This window comes from Pipra filicauda, unplaced genomic scaffold (genome assembly GCF_003945595.2).
Source record: "Pipra filicauda isolate LSUMZ 115617 unplaced genomic scaffold, ASM394559v2 scaffold47_size6085603_pilon, whole genome shotgun sequence".
NCBI classification, from domain to species: domain Eukaryota; kingdom Metazoa; phylum Chordata; class Aves; order Passeriformes; family Pipridae; genus Pipra; species Pipra filicauda.
Window position 1 is genome coordinate 4,375,549 of NW_024104620.1, and position 18,144 is coordinate 4,393,692.

At 46.7% G+C, this 18,144-nt stretch overlaps 3 protein-coding genes across 8 annotated transcripts in view; 2 read left to right on the plus strand and 1 right to left on the minus strand.

Annotated features, from left to right (window-relative positions):
* LOC113995897 (angiotensin II receptor associated protein) lies at positions 1-9,489 on the plus strand. Of its 2 annotated transcripts, XM_027736431.2 has the most exons (6): positions 1-67; positions 5,332-5,366; positions 5,576-5,687; positions 6,296-6,494; positions 6,712-6,750; positions 8,597-9,489. In XM_027736431.2, exons 1-6 carry the CDS (start codon positions 41-43, stop codon positions 8,701-8,703), a joined length of 519 nt encoding a protein of 172 aa, XP_027592232.1. In that variant the 5' UTR covers positions 1-40; the 3' UTR covers positions 8,704-9,489. The 2 variants fall into 2 exon arrangements, with proteins under 2 accessions (XP_027592232.1, XP_027592233.1); XM_027736432.2 differs by lacking the exon at positions 6,712-6,750 and having other exon boundaries at positions 3-67.
* MAD2L2 (mitotic arrest deficient 2 like 2) overlaps positions 1-11,148 on the minus strand; it is a 37,047-nt gene extending 25,899 nt beyond the window's left edge. The window contains exon 1 of the mRNA XM_039386322.1: positions 7,465-11,148. Within this exon, the coding sequence (XP_039242256.1) occupies positions 7,465-7,513 (49 nt within the window). The 5' untranslated portion in view covers positions 7,514-11,148. The remainder of the gene's footprint in view (positions 1-7,464) is intronic.
* Positions 9,567-18,144, plus strand: part of CUNH1orf167 (chromosome unknown C1orf167 homolog) — a 19,347-nt gene continuing 10,769 nt past the window's right edge. For 2 of the 5 annotated variants that reach the window (XM_027736421.2, XM_027736422.2), the window contains exons 1-5: positions 11,917-15,722; positions 16,271-16,314; positions 16,845-17,064; positions 17,242-17,417; positions 17,964-18,058. In XM_027736421.2, the coding sequence (XP_027592222.2) occupies positions 14,427-15,722; positions 16,271-16,314; positions 16,845-17,064; positions 17,242-17,417; positions 17,964-18,058 (1,831 nt within the window). In that variant the 5' untranslated portion in view covers positions 11,917-14,426. Of the gene's footprint in view, positions 10,201-11,420; positions 11,491-11,916; positions 15,723-16,086; positions 16,315-16,844; positions 17,065-17,241; positions 17,418-17,963; positions 18,059-18,144 lie in introns of those variants that run through there. The other 3 variants (XM_039386319.1, XM_027736424.2, XM_039386318.1) reach the window with 3 other exon arrangements.

The window sequence follows — 18,144 nt, forward strand, 5'->3', positions numbered from 1 at the left end:
CCACGTGAGCGGCCCCGCCGGCAGTCCCGGGGCCGCTGCCATGGAGCTGCCGGCCGTCAGCCTCAAGGTAGGGGCTGCTCCGGCGGGGAGGGTCCGCTCCGGCCGCCCCCGGGGCCGGGAGGAGCGGGGGGATTGCCGGGGGGCTGCCGGGGGGGCTGAGCCGCGGGGCGCGGCGGCATCCCGGGGACAGGGCGCTTGGCGCGGTCCGCCCTCTCCTCTCCCATATCTCCAGCCTTGCGCCTGGTCCGGAGCCCGGCCGAGGCCCTGCTCGGAGCTGTGGAGGCCTCTGAGGAGGAAGAAGTGGTGTTTGGAGGCTTTTTTTCATCACGTGGGCAAACGCAGCAGAAGTTCTGAACGGCACGAAGCTGAGTCAGGGCAGGGGTAGGTTGGATCTCAGGAAAAAGTTCTTCCCCCGGAGGGTGGTTGGGCGCTGAACAGGCTCCCCAGGGCAGTGGGCACGGCCCTCAGCCTGACAGAGCTCAACAGAGTGTTTGGACAACGCTCTCAGGGACAGGGTGGGATTGTTGGGGTGTCCTGGGCAGGGCCAGGAGTTGGACTCGATCCTGATGGGTCCCTTCCAGCTCGGGATATTCTGTGAGTCTTGGTCACTAAACCCGTCAGGTGATGACTCCAAGGTTCACTCGGACTTCAGGGACATTGTCAGAGTGGCAACAACAGCTCTTAACCAGTGTCCCTCGAGGTTTCCAGCTCAGCTGACCAGAGTTAAGCCAAGATAAAACACTGTAGGAGATCCTGAGCAGGCAAAGTTTTTGCTTGTCAGGCAAAGTATCTTAGAAAGATGAGCCTGCTTACTTTGGGGTTATCATCTTGTAGGTAACTGAAATTGCTTCTCTGTTGGGGAGGGGAGGCTCCAGTTGAGGGCAATTTGGAAATTTCAGGGAATATCTGATAACTAGAGAAAGGAGAAATAAGAGACTTAACCACGGTTACGTTACATTTTTCACTGTGGGGAGAAGCACATCCTTCAGGACAAGCTGGAGGATGCTAAAATCACACTTTTTTTGCTTTTGATGTGGGTGTTTGATATCAAAGCCTTCCGTGCTACCAGACAGGTGACATTTTCCTCTATTTTTTTTTTGTCTTTCACATTTTCAAAGCTCTGAGATTTCTAGGTGAGCGTGCCCTTTTCCAGCTTCACTACTTTGTGTAACTTGTTTAGTACAGCAAGTTTGAGGTGCTTTCTATGGTTAAAGCTTTGCCCAGAGAGTGAAAGCTGATCACATCAGGTTTTTTTAAGCTGTGAGCAGTGGCCGTGGAGCAGGCTGCCTATGGGTTGGGTGTGGGGAGAGTATTATCTCAGCTACCATTATGAATTCAGCTTTGGACAGGAGGGCTTTCATGTGGCTGTGATAAATAAAACCTCGGTGTTCATATAATGATGTTTTCTCCCCCCTCTTACTAGTTCACCAAGAAAAGCAACTTCCCTTGTTAGAGGCAAGTAAGCAAATGGATTTTTCAAGGCCTGGCATGTGGATTATATTACATTCTGGGGACTTGCTGATACTTTGCTCTGACAAGTTTGGACTATTGTGTGATTCCCAGGGCACTAGGAAGATTAAAGATCTTGCCTTCTGCTTTGTCTTTTAACTTGGCTTGATTATTTTTTTCCCAGGCTAAAACAACAGTGAAAAGTAAGGACATTGCATTTAAAAGGTTTGCCAACACGAAATAGATGTTCTACCATGGGAGGTGGAGATAGGGGAGCTGAAAACCACAGCCTTTCAATTAGTGAGTCACTGAGACAACACAACTAAAATGTTGCCTTTCTTCTCTGGTTTCAGGCAAGCGTTTCCCAATCTCTGACTAGATAAGAGTGAGCTTTTCCTGGGCAAACTGTTTTCAGCATTAAGAAATTCCTTGTTGTTGAGTCTGGCAACTCTGGAGCTGAAGAGCTGGGGAATAGGGAGTTAATAATCGTACCTGCATCTTTGTACTGTTCCCGAGTTAGGGCCTGTTTCCCTGAAAAACACCACGAAGGTGGGAAAGATTCTTACTAAGAAAGGGCCTGGAAATAACACACACTGCTACTATTCATTGGCATGATCTGCTTACGGGTTCTGTGAGATTAGAAAGATGAGCCTCGTGATAGAAGTAGCTCCAAGAAAACTGCATGACCGGGCCGTGTTTGTGCCAGAATGTAGCAATATCTCAGCCTTGAGGCCTCTCTTTAAGCTACTTGCAGAGCTATAAAATTAATGTAGCAGGCTTTGCCCTAGAGTGGATGAGGAACATGCTCTGTTCTAACTAACGCTCAGCAAAACATGCGGGAAGCAGCACAGCCCTACTTTTGCCATGAAAACTTGACACCTGGGATCATTGCAATAATTATGGAGAGCCTCAAAATACAAAGTTTGACTTTGATCAAGCCTGGACAATGCCCTACAATCCGTGTGCCTGGAAACACACATTTTGTGCTTAGGCATTTTTAAAGGCTAGGTCACAGAATCACAGAATAATAAGAGACCTCTGTTCAACCTCCTGCTCAAAGCAAAGCGAACTGCAAAGTTAGATCAAATAGCTCAATTCAAAATTCAGCTGAGTTTTAAAACTCTCTAAGAACAGAGCCACAACAACCCTGTTGGATGGCCTGTCCCACTGCCTAACCACTCTCATTATCCCTCTGGTATAATAATGAGCAGCATCCTCACAGGTGGCCACTCATACCTATATTTTGGGTAGTATGCTCTCAGGTGAATATGTCACTCACAGGGTAGATGAGCTCACTCTAAAATAAAAAAAAAAAAAGTAAAATAAAAATTTAGATACAACAAGAAAATAATTATAATTTGGAACCATGTAAATTTTAACTTAGTCAAAATTCAGCGTTGTGCTATGGTCTGTGCTGAAGCATGTTTAAAAGAATTCCTGTTCCAAAGAGTTTCCCATCTAATGAGACCCAGGCAGACCCAGTCTCTTTTTATGCTTGGCAATTAGTTCCATCACATGCTGGGATTTGCAGAGGAGCTAGGAATTCCCCTTAGTTCTCCCCACTTTCCAATGGGATGCTTTTAATCACATTGTCATCCTTCTGCACAGAAGGGATGCGGACAAAGGACCCACCTTTCTTATTTTCTGCTCTCAGCCCTAGTTCAAGTCTTAGGAATTATTTTCTCAAAAGAAGAAATGTATGTCTGTCTTAGGTACAGACTTAAGTCCTTGAACAGATGGAAAAAAATTAAATTCTCTTGCTGTCTTATCAGGAGACTGCCTACAAATTATCTAATCTCACATGGTGACTGTAGCTTTTCATTAACACTATATTTTCTATGTTAAAGCATACCAAGACCACCAGCTAATTCCAGCTGTCATGTAAATTGGACTAATAACCAGGAAGGGAATATCTTGTTTTTATTTCAGCAGTCCCTCATACTATCAGCCTTAGATTACCTGACTTCATGCTGATGACTAAACATACTTCATAATTTAATAACTGCAATATTGATCTAGACAGCTTTAAAGAAAAAAACCACCTTGCCTAATTATGTTAACTGGTGAGCCTTGAGGGGTCTTCTGGGTATGTGACATGCAATTAAATACTACCTAATTAAGAATTTCCCTGATATTGTGATAGTCTCTTGAGTAAATGCTATTTGCATGTCTCCATTCTTATCCAAGAACATCTTGTATTTTACTGATTAGCAGCTTCTCCGTGGTCTCCGTGGTGCAATTTGGGAGAAGGGGAAGTGGGGGGGGGTGGTGAAGCATTTTGTAAGCTTTCATGAACAATTAAAAAAAATTAATTAATAAAAATCTGTCTGAGCCGCGTTTGAAGTTACAGCAAAGTCTGGTGAGTGCTCGGCAGCTGTGCTGGGGCACTGCAGGGAAGGAAGAGCAGAAGACAGAGATTTGCATTGTGTCGTGGCAGAGCAGTGTGAGCCACAGCAATGGGGTCACCCCCAGAGGTTTCCTGGCTGGGCTTCACTTGTGTCACAGCTTCTCAGATCACTCTCTCCTCGAGCAGCTAGTTTTGTTGTAAGGTGGAGCATGGGTAGATGTTTTAAGTCAAGGGATGTGGCAGGATGTCAGTAGATCTTAATTATTATTTTGTTAGTGTCTCAATGCTCCTATCTGCATACAGCTTTCCTGTGTCCACTGAGTAACTTAGGCTTTTGTCACTTCCTCATTTCAAGCTTTCTTTTTCACCTTTTTTGGTGGGAGTGTGCTTCAGAGGGGTTTTGTTACTGTGGGTTTTTTTTTTACACCAAGGTCAGTATAAATGCCAATTGGAGCCTTTCTCACAACTAGAAAAAATGGAAGATTGTCTGTATCCCATGGGTCCTCCGATTTGTCCAGGCTTCAGCCTTTCTTTGTTGAGAGCTGCTAACAGAGCTCATGTTCCATATTGTTGTTTTCACAAATGTTTAGAGAGTGAATATGAGAGACCTCCCTTTGCTGGATTGGCCAGCAGGCTCTGAAGGAGTGAGCACATGGATACAGAAAAAGCCTGAAGTGATATAATGTTGTTCCCGTTTGCTGTCTGAATAAACATGAGTTTGTTTATTCAGAGTATGTCTCTTTGGTTACAGAAATGGAAGAGTATGTCTCCTTGGTTACAGAAATGGAAGGTGCTGGTGAAGAGAATCCTTGTGTCACTTGTTACAGTATAGTCCTTTCTTCTTGGATTTGTCCCCTTGAGCACAAGGATCAGGATCATTAGGGACATGTGCAAAGTACAGAATTTGTGACAGCATTATCTTATTGCTGTTTAGAGCACTGTTGGCATTTGGGCCTGGTGGCTTCACCAGGAGTGAGAAGAGCTGTGTGCTGTGGCAGGATCAGGTTCTCAGAGTCCTGGAAGATACCTTCAGGTCTGTTAACACTGCAGTGAGGTTGAACCACTGCTCTGAACAGACTGGAAGGAGGTAAAAGGAGGATTTACTGAGGAGTGGAGTGAAATTCTGGGAGCTGCAGGCTCAACTATCCATGGACTTCTTGGTGATGGGATGCCAGATTGGTCATGTATAAACTGTGCTAGCCTAGTGAGTCAGATTGCCTGGCTGTCTGTGCAAACTCTTCTGGAGTTCCAAAATCAATAACCCATTTAGAAAAAGACTAAGTGGGCCCTGAATCGGCTGTCAGCAGACATGACAACAAGAATGAACGACTGCAGTGCAGCGCCACAGGAAATTCTCGGCAACAGAAGTGGAGAAAAATGGTTTTGTCTTCACTGTCCCAGTTGCCTCACCGGCTTTCTGCACTGGTTCATGGCTCCAGGGCTCTCTTCCAGACAAGATTGTGTCATTTCATGTGGATCCTCCCAGGGTTCCCCCAACTTACTGACCTGTCTTCCTCTCTGTTTTTTTTCCATAGGCCATCATTCTGGTGCACTGGCTGCTCACAGTGTGGTGAGTGATTGGTGCCTGGCCTGGGTGAGAAGAGGGTATTCCTTCAAACTAGGAATGGGACATTCTTGGGGAATCAGCACTCTGTGTCTGCCTGTGTGCAAGAACATCCTAAACCTATGAGTGAAGTGTTTGTATGGGAACAGAAATGAACACAGACTGTTGCAGGCTAATTGTGAATTTGGTCTGGGTTTTTTTGTCTTGTTTGGCAGGGGATGCATGAATCACATCTTGCCAGCCTCCTATGCCTGGGGAAATTTCAGTGTCCTTGCAGTGGGGATCTGGGCCATTGTGCAGCGAGATTCCCTCGATGCCATCGCAATGGTGAGTGTGAGGGTATTGGCCTCCCCCAGGCTGCTCAGGGAGAGGGTGGGGGGCAGAGTCTCTGAGCCAGTGATAATTTTCAGCTGTTCCCAGTACAGCAGTGAACAAGTCAATTCCCTGTTTGGGTGGGTTTGTTTTTTTTTAAGAGTGTATAAATCTATAAGCTCTGTAAACCATGGTGAGAAGCATTCAGTATCAATTATTTTTCTTCTCAGAGATGAACATACACGATTCTTGCTTTTTTTACCTGCTGTTGTGACTTGTAATGCCAGAGGAGGATTCAAAGTGTTTAATATGCTTGAGTGGAGGGGCTTTATAAAACCCTTCTCTGAACATTAAAGAGATTGGCAAACAAAATTAGACAATTCTGGAATACCTTATGAGAAGCTATATGACAGATGTGAAGAAAATGCACAAAATACAAGACCATTCATGTAGGAGTATCTCTCTACCTGGGGCAGTGTCAAGGAGTTAGCCATGTGTGATACTGGGGTGAGGGATGATTGTGTGAACACAGATCTCACAGGAGATAGATTCTGGCACTGACTGTTACTAGTAGGGGTTAAACCCCTGTTCAGCTCATGTCCCATTCTCTCTCCTTGTTCCAGTTCCTGGCTGGCCTGCTGCTCACAGTGCTCACAGACATCATTCACATCTCTGTCTTCTACCCCACACATGACCATCTCAGCGATACGACCCGTTTCAGTGTGGGCATGGCCATCTTCAGCCTCCTCCTCAAACCCCTGGCCTGCTATTTGGTGTATCGGATGTACCGGGAGCGTGGAGGAGAGTACACCTTTAACATAGGTAGGATGTTTCCTCTGCTCCCCTGTCAGTGTGGGCTGTCTCCTCGGGTGCTGAGGGGCCTTGCTCTTTGGGCCCTTCAGCCTGAGCCCTGTGCAGCAGGATTCTGCCCCTCTTTCAGTGGGGTGCTTACTCTCTCTTGCTCGTGTCTGTTCTCCCATTTTTTGGTTCTGGTGTGTCTTTGGCCTTAAATTTATATTCTTTCTCTCTTCTCATGCAGACCTGGAGTCCTTGTCTGGCAGCCACTTTGCCCACAATGGTATTGTGAGAGGCCTTTCCTCTCTTCCTCCTCTTGCATTTGTGTGTGCATGTTGGAAGCCTTTGGGTGTCCTTTCTTTGCCAACCCTTTCTTTTCCTTCTGGGGAAAAGTAGAGGGATTATCTCCTCTAGCTGGATTATGTACCAGAGGGAAAGCAGCTGGATTTCTAACTCCAAGCTTTCTGTGGGCCTCACATGTCCTTGATTTGGTTTGGACCTCCATCTCCTCCCCTGGAAAATGGGACTGATGTTTATCTCGTGGGGCTTTGCCTGGAGACACTAATTTTTCTCTTGGTTGCACTTGTTAATGATAGTGTGGCAGCCTTGCCAGAGAGAATGGGCTGTGGCTGGATGTTCTGGGTCTTAGCTTTACTAAGCATGCCTGGTGCTAGTTCATGCCTGGGCAGCTGCCAGGGATTGTTTGTTGTGTGGGAATTCATGCTGGCAAAACCAGCAGCCTGGCACAGCTCTGTTTGCCATGGCTGTGCAGGACAAAGGGAGGTGTCACTGCATTACAGTGTTTGGAAGCTGTCACTTGTGCTGCTTTGGGTGTTAGCAAAGATCACACTGCTGTGAAAAGAGGTGGATACCTGCAGAGGAGGAGAAGCCATGGAGGGAAATCATGGCTTGGGGCACTGTGTGCCCTTTGCATCTCTCTGCTAGTGCAGTGTGGGTGTCTTCTCTGCTTGTGAAAATCCAGACAGATGTGTCTTACCTGGGTCAGGAGGCCTGTGAGTCACCTGCAGTGCCTTGCTATGGGCCATGTTTGTGCCAGTTTTTATTAGCTGCTCACTGTGCTCCTCACTGGGATTTGACGTGTGTATCCCATGGAAAGTGTAAGTGTCATTGAGGAGTTCACCCCTTTGCTTGGAGTTTGGGAGGACTCCTTTTCAACCACACTATCCCAAACCAGGCATGGTACTGTCTGAGAGTCTCCTCCCAGGCACAGGGGGGAATTCAGACACTTTGTAGTTGCACATCCTCTCCTGAACTGTCTTTCTCTCACAAGATTTTCAAGATTTTTTCAAACTGTGTGCTGGTTTGTGTTGAATGTGCTTGACAAATTTCCTCTCATTTCCCTGCTATCCGGCATTTTCCTTCTGAACCCAGCAATGCTGTGTTTTTCCTAGTCTTCTGTGGCTCATTTTCTTTCTGCACAAAATCCCTTTTTGTTGCTTGGCAGCATCCTTGCTGCTTAGAACAAACCCCTCATATGGTTTGGTGCCTACCTGTGATTCTCCCCATGACAGGTGCCTGGTCCATAGATAAAGAGCTGTCCATGCACACTCTCTCTTCTTCCCCTGCTCATCCCCTGGACAGTAACATGATTTTGTACAGACAAATTGTTCACAGTGCAGTTGGGAGCACTGCTGGGTTCAAATTTAGTGCCGCGGTGTGCAGACTGCATTGTTGGGAGGAGTGGTTCAGGGATGAATCATGCCTTTAAATCCATGCTGTCAGCTGGCCATGGTTCCTGCTGCTTCTGGCTATGTCTGTTCATTTTCCCATGAGCTCTCATACACTCCTCTTGCTGAAATATGCTGTTACAGGAACCTGTTATGCTGCAATGGGGTATTGTGGGTCTTGCTTTGCACACAGCCATGAGGCTACTAAGAGAGCAGTTGGCAAGGAATGAAGAGACATGCTCAAAAGCAGTGAGTTTCCCTTTGTTGGAAGGATGAGTTTTTTACCTCCTGCCTGTGTAGTGAGGATCACAGAGGGCAGGTGCTGTGGAGCTGGTAGGGCAGCTAACGTGGTGTGCTCCTGAGCTGTTGGCTTCTCCTAGAGGATACAGTTTTTGTGCTTTTGTGTTGCTCCCAAGCTTGTTCTCTTCCATCTCCATGCAGGTGTCACCAGTGCGGGCCAGGATCGCAGCACCTACGAGCCCATTGATCAGTCAGAAGCGCCTCCCCAGTGGCCTCCCCCGGGCAAGGCAGCCCAGCCGCCCTACTGAGGCACCTGGAGCCCCAAAAGGACACTGCCCTCGCCCAGCCAAGGCTTCTGCTCTTCCTCTCTCTGTTCTCATGGAGCCACACCTGCTGCTGAGCAAACGGGACAGGATCTGATACTTCTTTTGCCTCCCTGAAGGTTGGGCAGATGGGTTCCTGCAGTAAGTCCAGAAGATCTCAGAGGTGTCACGTCAAGCACTGTGACTCGTTGTAATCCCAGTACTTTCCTCCTCAATCCCTCCTCAGTATGTGTGACTGGATGCACCTTCTGCAGTCTTCCAGGTCTTGCATTGTGCATCCTCTTTGATGTAAGGGAACCACTAAAAGTACCCCTGGACAAACTGTCTTTAAAAGCCTTATGGACTGCCCTTAAACAATACAGTTAGCCTGCTTTTATGCACATATATTCCCAGGAAACATCTGGGAGTTCTCAAGAGCTGTTTTTGATGGCGTTATTTAACTAAGATTTATGACCTCCTAAGATTTATAACTCCCTGTGTTAGCTGTGGTGGTTTGCACAAAGCTGGGCTTGGTATAAAATGTTCTTAACTGGGCCAGGGAGGTGTTTGTGCTCCCAGTGTCTGGTCTTGGGTTTTATTGACTGATGCTTTTATGCAAGTTGAATGTCCTTCAGGATACTTAAAATGACTGTTGAATGTAGGGTATAGATACTTTGTGCCTTGAAATGTCCTTTTGCCTTCAGCTGCCTGTCTTAACAGAACTTGAAATGTTACATTTTTCTAAGAAAACTATAAAATGAACACAGTTTTCCTGTGTTAGAAAAAGTTAAACTGGTCACTTATGTCTCATTTGAAAATATACATGTGCCTGAGAGTTTGAGGCTGTAGCCAGGCAGTTTGGGAGGGTCATTATGGGGAAAGCTCTACAGGGCTTTGATGGCTTTTAGTCTAAGCTTTATTACAACAAGTAGAAGGTACTGCTTGTAAATATGTGGGTGGGAAGGTGGGCTAGTAAAATGGGGATTGGGGAAGGGAAAAGATGGATTTATTTACACTGAAGAGGTGAGCTCCACAGAGTGTGACAAACCATAAACTCTAATGTTCTGCACAATAAATCTGCCTTGCTGTAGCTTTCAGGTAAAATTCTAAAACAAACAAAATCCCAGAAACAAATAAACAAACCAATTTCAACAGGATTCTCTTAGAGAAGAAAAAGACTATGTCAGCTTTGGCAGAATTCTAGTTCTAGGAAGATCTGTGTTTTTCTGAAGCAGGTTCATTTTCTAAGTTTGCATCTATTCTACAGTTGCATTTCTCTTGACAAGACTTGCTGCTGTGTTGATTCTTCAGTGACCAAGAGACCTGTTAACTTTGCTCTAACCTGCAGAACCATGCCATTTGTATTTTTAAAACCAAGCAGTTTTCTCCCAACTTTGATCACTTTAAACATAAGGAGATGCTTCTCCACTCTGCTGCACAAACACTACAGTGACCTGCTGGTGTACCTGGACCTTCATCATTGATACTAGGACCAAGAACATGGTAAATGCCACAAAAGTGTGATATTTGTGTTTACTCTCACAGGATGAGTGTTGTGCATTCATTCTTTTCAAGCTGCCGTGCCACAGAGCACAGGAATAGGAATCTGTCTGTTCTTGTGACCAGATGGGGAAGGAAGAACAGGTAGGCAGAAACTTCTGGGGCTCGTGGAGTTTCACAGCCTTTATGTTAGTGGTTTTTTTCAGCTCTTTAGAACTGTATAGTGTCAGCACAGATCCCTGAATAACACATTTAAATGCTCAGGCTTTTTCTTCCCTAGACCAATGAACCACAAACAGAAAATCACTGCTTTAAATGCAGTGTTTTTTGCGTGTTTGCACGATGAGTTATATTTAGTGAGGCCTTCCCAGCCATTCTCCACTGGAAATGCCCATCTAGCTGACCTGCTGTGTGCTTTTCTGTGGAGAATTTGGCACATCTGGGAGCTCAGGGGAGCAGAGCAAGGCAGGATTTACACGAGGTTTGCAGTGCCTCAAGGATACCTATTTTGAGGAGTAAAGCAGAGAGGTGGTGATAAAACCAGGCCCCTCTCCTGTCTTTGGAGGAGGAGGAGAGTGTTTGTACTTGGTTTAGCAGGGTGTGAGGGGGATTCACGGAGCTGCTGTGCCAGAGGATGGCCTCGCAGATCCCGGGGCTCTCAGAGTTTCTCAGCGGGGTCTCCTCACCCAGAGAGGCGCAACGCTCCATTCGGGTGCTTTTGCTTTGTTTCTTAAAATCTTCAGGTCCTGCTGTGCCCTGAGGCAGCTCCTCAGGATCACCGGGGCAAGTTCCTCCCTCACTCCCTCAGGGGTGGCGGGGTCGGGGTGAGGAGGAGGAGAAGAAGAAGGGGGAGAAGATGGCGCCTGCCCTGAGGCGCTGCCCGGGACAGGTACAGCCTCACCCCGGGCTGAGCCGCCCTCACCCCGGCCGGGTCCCGGCTTTAATTAGCCGGGGGGTAGAGCGGCTTTCCCGCGGCCATCTGCAGCCCCGGTGACCGGCAGCGTTGCTAATCGCCGGGATAAGCTGCTTACAGAGCCCCAGCTGGAGCGGGCGCGGGGTCCGGGCGCTGAGGGGGACGAGGCGGGTTGTCCCTGCGCAGGAGGTGCTGACACGGAGGTGCCTGGCCGGTCCCCCAGGTCCTGGCGGGGCCCCGCGGTGGCGACTCTCAGAGCGAGTAAGTGCCCACGAGGAGCGCGGAGCCATCGGGGGTGCCGAGGGGGGCTTGGGGATGGGCTTCCCGCTCCCACCACCGCATCCCGGGACAGCGCTGGTGCTTGGATGGAGGCGCAGCTGGTGAGGGGGCACCGCTTGTGTTTGTGCCGTGGTTTGGTTTGTAAGGCTGAGCGGTGGGGAAAAGCCTTGTTTCCAAGGCACGCGAAGTGTGGTCTCGTTCTAATCACCGGTCCCAACTTGGAATGTGAAATGGATCAGCCTTGGTCTGCAGGGATGGGCAAACGGGCATTATGGCAGCGCTTATGTGTTTATTGTGGGTCTGGCATTGTTATCATACTGCAGAAATGGCATTCACTTCAAAGAGCTTGATTTCCTTTTCGTGAACTGTGCTATTTACTTCCTTTTGCTTATAACAACAGAAAGAACTTGATCATCTTTTATTTGCTTAATTGGATTTGTTTCAGGTTTTAAAGCATTAGTGTGTTTCTGCGAAGTGTTTATATAGGAAGCATGTGTTAAATGTTTTCGTTGGAAACATAAAAACTGATATGAAATCCATTGGTCATGGATTTTGCACTTCACAAAATGTGGAGTTTGCCTTAAGTATCTCTTTTGGCCACTGGAGAAGTTTTAAAAAAGCACTTCATAACATCTTGTTGTCTTTTGAGTAAGATTAAGTACTGCTTAGAATTGGTTATGTTAAAGTCCTGAGTGGCAATTTTGGGAAGGCAGACAAACATGAATGATTTTTAAAGGATGCTATTTCTTCCAAATCTCTATGAGACTGAAATTAGGAATGAGTGAGGTGAAGGACATACCCTAAAATAACCGTAGCAGTGTGTTGAGAACTTGGTACCTGACAGAAAGAACTGAAATGGAGAGCCAAGAAAACCAAATGAGTTGTCAAGAAAATAGATTATGTCCAGGTTCTTGAGCATAAAGTAGTCCAGGGGTGGGTGTTCACAGACTAAAACAGCACCGATAAACATGGTGGTTTCAGTCCTTTCACAATTTAAATCCTTTGTAACACCCTTTTGTGATACATTGCTTGTTGGCTGAATATTCCTGGGATGCAAAGAGTGCTTCCATGGAACACCAGTCCACTGCATTTTGTGGTTATACTTCATGCAGTGATGGGCACCCTAGGGAAGGCAGCTGTGCTTTGTCTGTTCACTCTGTAGTTGCCAACTTCAACTTAGCTGGAGAAAATAATGGGATCTTTCCGTTCATGGCACCCTCGGTGATGTATGAAAGGCAGTAACAGCAGTTCCCAGGGATAATTGCAACCCTGCCTGACTGTCTCCTGCTGCTTTAGAAGCTGAGTTTGTTCCCCAGTTTGTGGTGATTACTGAAGGAGTTTGCATGTGAGAGGGACAAGTGGGCTGTTACAAACAGGGATAACTGAGGCTAAAACGCTTCCTTAGACGAGAATGAGAAAAACACAGTTTGGAAACAGAGTGCAATTTGACAGGAAGCTTTCTGGGATTAGAGTGTGCTTGAAAAAGACAATGGGCATTGATTTCATAGGCTGTGCTGTCTCTTTTCAGATTGACTAGGGGTTTTAACATGATAGAGGTGTGTGTGTCTTTATACAATACCATTTTCACTTTTCAAAAGAGAGGTGGAAAAGAATGGTAGTTAGAATGACAGTGATTGACAACTTGCTTTTAGAATTTGAGGGAATGAAAGCACAGTCCCCTCAAATTGCACTTACCTGTTAGCAACAACTTGGGAATCTGTTCTCAGCATGAGTGTTATATGTATAACCATTAGACTTAGTGGCTAGACTGCAAATTAGGTCTCCCAGCTGTGCTATAACTGTTCCAGGTTAGGGGACAATGTTGGTTCTGTGGATGTGTAAACGTGGTTTCATCCTTTAGTGCAGACAAGAAGAAATTAGTCTGTAGAAGCTTGAACCTTTGCAGGGCTGTAGCATGAGACTTGGACAAATTTTCACTTGCTAAGCAGTGAAAGAGAACCTTAAGTTGAGGCCCTACCTCTCCTATCAGCCCTGGAGGAAATACGAGTGTGGAGGAGATTGGAGCTGAATTTCCAGTCAATGAAGAGGGGTAAGCATTGTACTCCATTGAACCACGTTGCTCTGACTTCTGTGAAAACATTTTCTTTCAGACCTGTTCTTGACTGGTGTCACGTAGATCTGGTGAGATGTAAAGCATTCAGGAAAAGCTGCTTTTTGTCATGGCAGCAGGATAATTCTGCTTTGCTAGCAACAAGTTCTTTTTGAGGCTGCAGGTGCATAATGCTGGAAGTCTTTGTTTTCCAGGTTTTTTTGTTGAGAGCTGAATCTGTCCCTTTCAGTCATTCCTGCTCTGCCAGACATGATTGTCTGCTGAGAAAAGGAAGAGAGTAGTGTCTGTAACACTTTGAGGACTGAGGCTGGTGGATTAGAGACAAGGAATTCATAAGGAAAGTACCGAAAGCCTTTGGCAAACTAGGCAAGATGTGACGGGAAATACACATGCTCCTTTGTTTATATTTCTTCTTCTTTTTCTTCAGAGCAAAGAAACGTTCAGAAGAACCTGAATTTTGATCTGTATTTTGGCACTAGAAGTCGAGTAGACATTTCTCATCCCTGGCTTGAGGCTGCAGCGTTCAGCGTAAGCCCAGGCAGACAGCAGCACAAGGCTGGTTGTGTTCCACACCTCTCACCTGGGAAGAGACATCCCAGTCTGAGACAGACTAATCTCTCCTGCCCTTCTCAGCTGTTCCAGAACACTGCCACTCAGTTCTCCAGTTTCTGCTTCCTGCAGCAGAATAGTCTCTGCTCTAGGCTGCAGCACGAGTGTGTGGCTCACAGAGTCCCCATCTTGATTTGTCAGTGCTCCCTGCTGAGAATCTCCCTTGCACCTTGAGGCTTGTGGTTTAGAAGGGAGAAGGAGCGAGAGTATTGACTTTCCTCAACACCATCAGGAAGCAAAGGCAGCTGGTCCCTGCTCCACACACACTCCTTGTCATCACTATTTACAAAATAGGAACAAGAATAGTGACTATCCAGTGGAAAACCCAACAGCATCAGCCTCCTGGCTGCTTCTTGTATGGATCCTGTGAACCCTTCCCTGGTCAATGCACATTTGTCATCTCACACTGCAGATTTCTCTCTTAGGGGTGAGGTAGGGGTGTGTCCCTCTTCAAAGAGCTCAAGTGAAAGTGTGAACGCTTGTGGTAGTTCAGCCCTGACCTTGGGGGATCTTGATCCATCTGGTTTGGACTCCTTTCAGTCTCTTTTGCAATCCTCACAGATTTCTGCTAGCTTGTACTGCTCAATCCAGAGGCTTAAGCAACAAAGTGCTTCGATGGGGATACGGGGCTCCCTCCCTCTGGAGCCCAGGTCTTCTCCAGTCAGTGGCCGTTTGTACTTAGCTGCTGATGATGCAGCTCCCAGTATCCTGACCATGGGAGAACATCTAGCTGCAGCAAGGACCAGTGCTGCCCAGGCAAGATTGAAGTGGGGTGTCCCCTTTGCTAAAGACTGGAGCCTTAGTGCAGTGGCAAGGGAATTCAGTCATGCAGAACCTCTCTCTGTCTCTCACAGATATGGATACATGGACTCAAACACATGGAGAATAAAAATTTCAGGTGTCATCCAACCACAAGCCCTTGCTTTTGGAGTGGGCTCTGGCAGGCTAGTGGATGCAGAAGCAGAATCCTCCTACAGTTGGTCCCCCTATTTCAGATTGCAGCCCCCGGCAAAGCCAACTCTGGAAACTGCTAGTCTTTATGTTCACACAAAAAGTCATTCCCCAAAAGAGGTTCTTAAAGGAGAAGAGACATCTAATGGGGCATCTCTGTGTGCTGAATCTTGGAAGGAAAACCTTCCAGCCAGTCTGTATCCAGAGGGTCTGCAGGTGTCACTGGAGACAGATTTCAGAGGGGGTCAGATGAACGTTGGTGTAGCCATGTATGGAACTCCAGGGGAAGTGTGTGTGAGGGTCGACTCTCCTCCTGGAGATAAAGAGTTTAGCCCAGGCCAGCAGCTTAGTGTTAAATCTGTAGAAGTCAACAACTCTGAACCTAGTGTTAAGTGCATCAAAGAGTCAGAAGATGTGTGTGACCCCAGATCAGGAGCAGCCAGAAGGATGGCTGTGGTGGGCAGCAGCCAGTCCAGCCCTTTGGGTATTCAGGGTGAAGAAGGCTTTGGTGAATATTCTCATGTAGATTGTATGAATGTGAGCAGAGAAGAAACAAACAAATACTCCTACCAAGGCAGCTGGAGGAATTTGGAAGATGATGCCAGTCTCAACCAGTCTGAAGACCATTCTGTGGAAAGGAATGCCAAAGAACCACGGTGCTGTGAAGAAGGGAGCCAGACACAGGGAACTGTGTCCAGAGAGGTGAGGGTGTGCTCACTGCGAAGCATCCCTGGTCACAGGTACTGCTTGTGCTTGTTTCTGCCACTTGCTAGAGGTGCAGAGCTGAGGTACAAGTGATGGGGATGCTTGTCCTGTAGTTTTTTCCTGGTACTGAATGGCCAGAATCTTCTCTCCTACGGTCCTGCTCCATCCCAACAGATGCATCTTTCCATCTCATTTCCTTCTTCCTAAAGACCAGCTTTTTAACTTGGTTTTTCTTGGGAATGTAAACACCTGTTTATGTTCTCTGGATCCACATGCTGAGGGAAAGCATTAAACTGGTTTTTACTCTGTGCGTGGTTGCAGGGCCCTAAGATTTCAGTTCTGCTGCGCTCTTCCACGTCTGAAGTATGTAAGAGTATTCCCAGAGCAATGGTGGGGCAGTGTCCAAGGCATCCGACATAACACCTGACTCTGAGGCAGCACTGCTCTGGCCTCCATCCAGAATGACTTGTGCCACAAAGACAAATTCTTCAACAGAGTGGAGTAGTGGGAATAATTGTGTGTTACTGTCTTTTGTCTGTTTGCAGGCCTCTGAGAACAGCTTCTGGTCGTTGAAGGTGAATGAACAAAGGTAAAAAACCTGTGTTCATGTGAGAATGTGCTGGTAGTTAACAGAGGAGAACTGCTGCAAAGGGCTGAGGAGCATTTGGTTTTAGGACTTAACCTACATTATTCTGCTGTGTTTGGCTGAGGGCCTGCGTCCCTTTCTTTTCAAAGAGTTGTCTCTAGAATTGAGTGTGATCTAAAAAAATAATTTATGTATCTTTTAAATTCTGTCTTCTAAATTTAGCCTTGGTTGTTGCTAGCAACAGAAAGCATTGGTACCCATCAGTGCTGTTCTTCAGTGCAGCAAATTCCAGCCTGCTCACTGCAGAGTTAGGGAAGGTCACGAGATCAGATTCAAATTTGTGACCTGTGTGTGAGGTTGTTACCAGTTTAATGGTTCCTTAATTTGAAGAGAGACTGTAGGTTTTTCACTCTTTAGAGAGAATGATTTGAAACAATTTCTTTACAGCCTGATGGCTGAACTCTGATTGCCACCTCCTGGCTGGTTTAACTTTCCGTTAGCTGGAGCTCACTTTTGTTTTTTTTCTTTTTAAGTTTCCAGCACTTGTGTGACAGAGAAATCCTAAGAAGGTGTTTCCAGACCTGGAGGAGACACGTCCTTTGGAAAAGGGCTGCAGCCAGGCAGCTCTACAGTGAGCAGCTGCTTCGGAAGGGCCTTGGTGCTCTGCAGTGGGCTGTGCACTGGAGGAGGACGCAGCTGGAGGTGGCCCGGCGGAGACATGCTAACACTCTGCTGGCTGCCAGCTTCCACAGGGTGAGGATGGGCTAGGGGCAGTGGGATGGTGCCATGAGCTTTCTGTTGTGCAGTCAGAGAGGGCAGAAATCTTCTTTGAATAGGGAGGAGGAAGGGGTACCCCGTGTGAAACTCAGCGATGGGGACGCTGATCCCAGTACTCTGCAGTTTGTTCTAATCTCACGGTTTCTTCTTCAGTGGAAGGAAGCTGTGGCAAAACGGAGCAAGAAGGAAGCTCTGCAGCCTGAGCCATATTCTTATACCCAAAGTTCATCAGCAGGGGGTTTTGGAGTAGGAAGATTAGCAACTATGACAACCTCAGCTCAGCATCAGCTTACAACAGGATACTCAAAGGAAGCGGAGCAGGCTCGTAGGTAAGCCAAGAGCATTCTCTTTCTGTTATCTTGGACAAGGCAAGCTTTACAAACACAGGGAAATTTTTTTCTCAGATGATGGCAAACTTGTTTCCATGTCCTTGGATGTATTGCTGTAGGTAAACACTGCAAGAATTCGTAACTCAGTTTTAAGAACTAAACAATCTTATTTCAGAGCTTCTGTGTACTGGTGTTTGAGTGTCTGACAGAAACACTCCTGTACTAATTCTTGGCTTCAGCTATTACCTGCATATGTGATACAGGTGTAAACAAGATTGGAATGAGGCAATACTACAGTACTCTAGCAGTTATAGTGTCTCTACTGTGTGTGGAGTGAGGCAATACTGAAGTCTCTTGCGGTAGTTTGACAGTATGGGGGTCAAAAGAAAAACCTTTTGTTGAGCCTTCTGATTCTGAAGGCAGAATAACAAGTCCAGAAAAAAGAGAAGTCCAAAAAGAGAAGTCCAGACAAGAAAGCTCTGGATTCTGTTCTGTGAGTGCCTTTTTGGGCAGCTGGATGTTAAAGCATGTTTGTGCCTCTTTCAGGGTGGAGGGAGAGCTGTGGACACAGCTTCGTCATAGTAAGAGAAATGAGTTCTGCTGGAGAGCTGAAGCCATCAGAGACATGAGACGCCTGGCTGGTAAGTACACACTCCATGGCCTTGGAACAGCTTGGAGATAATCACTGTTTCACCATGTTTTTTGGTTTATGTGTAGTTGTTGCTTT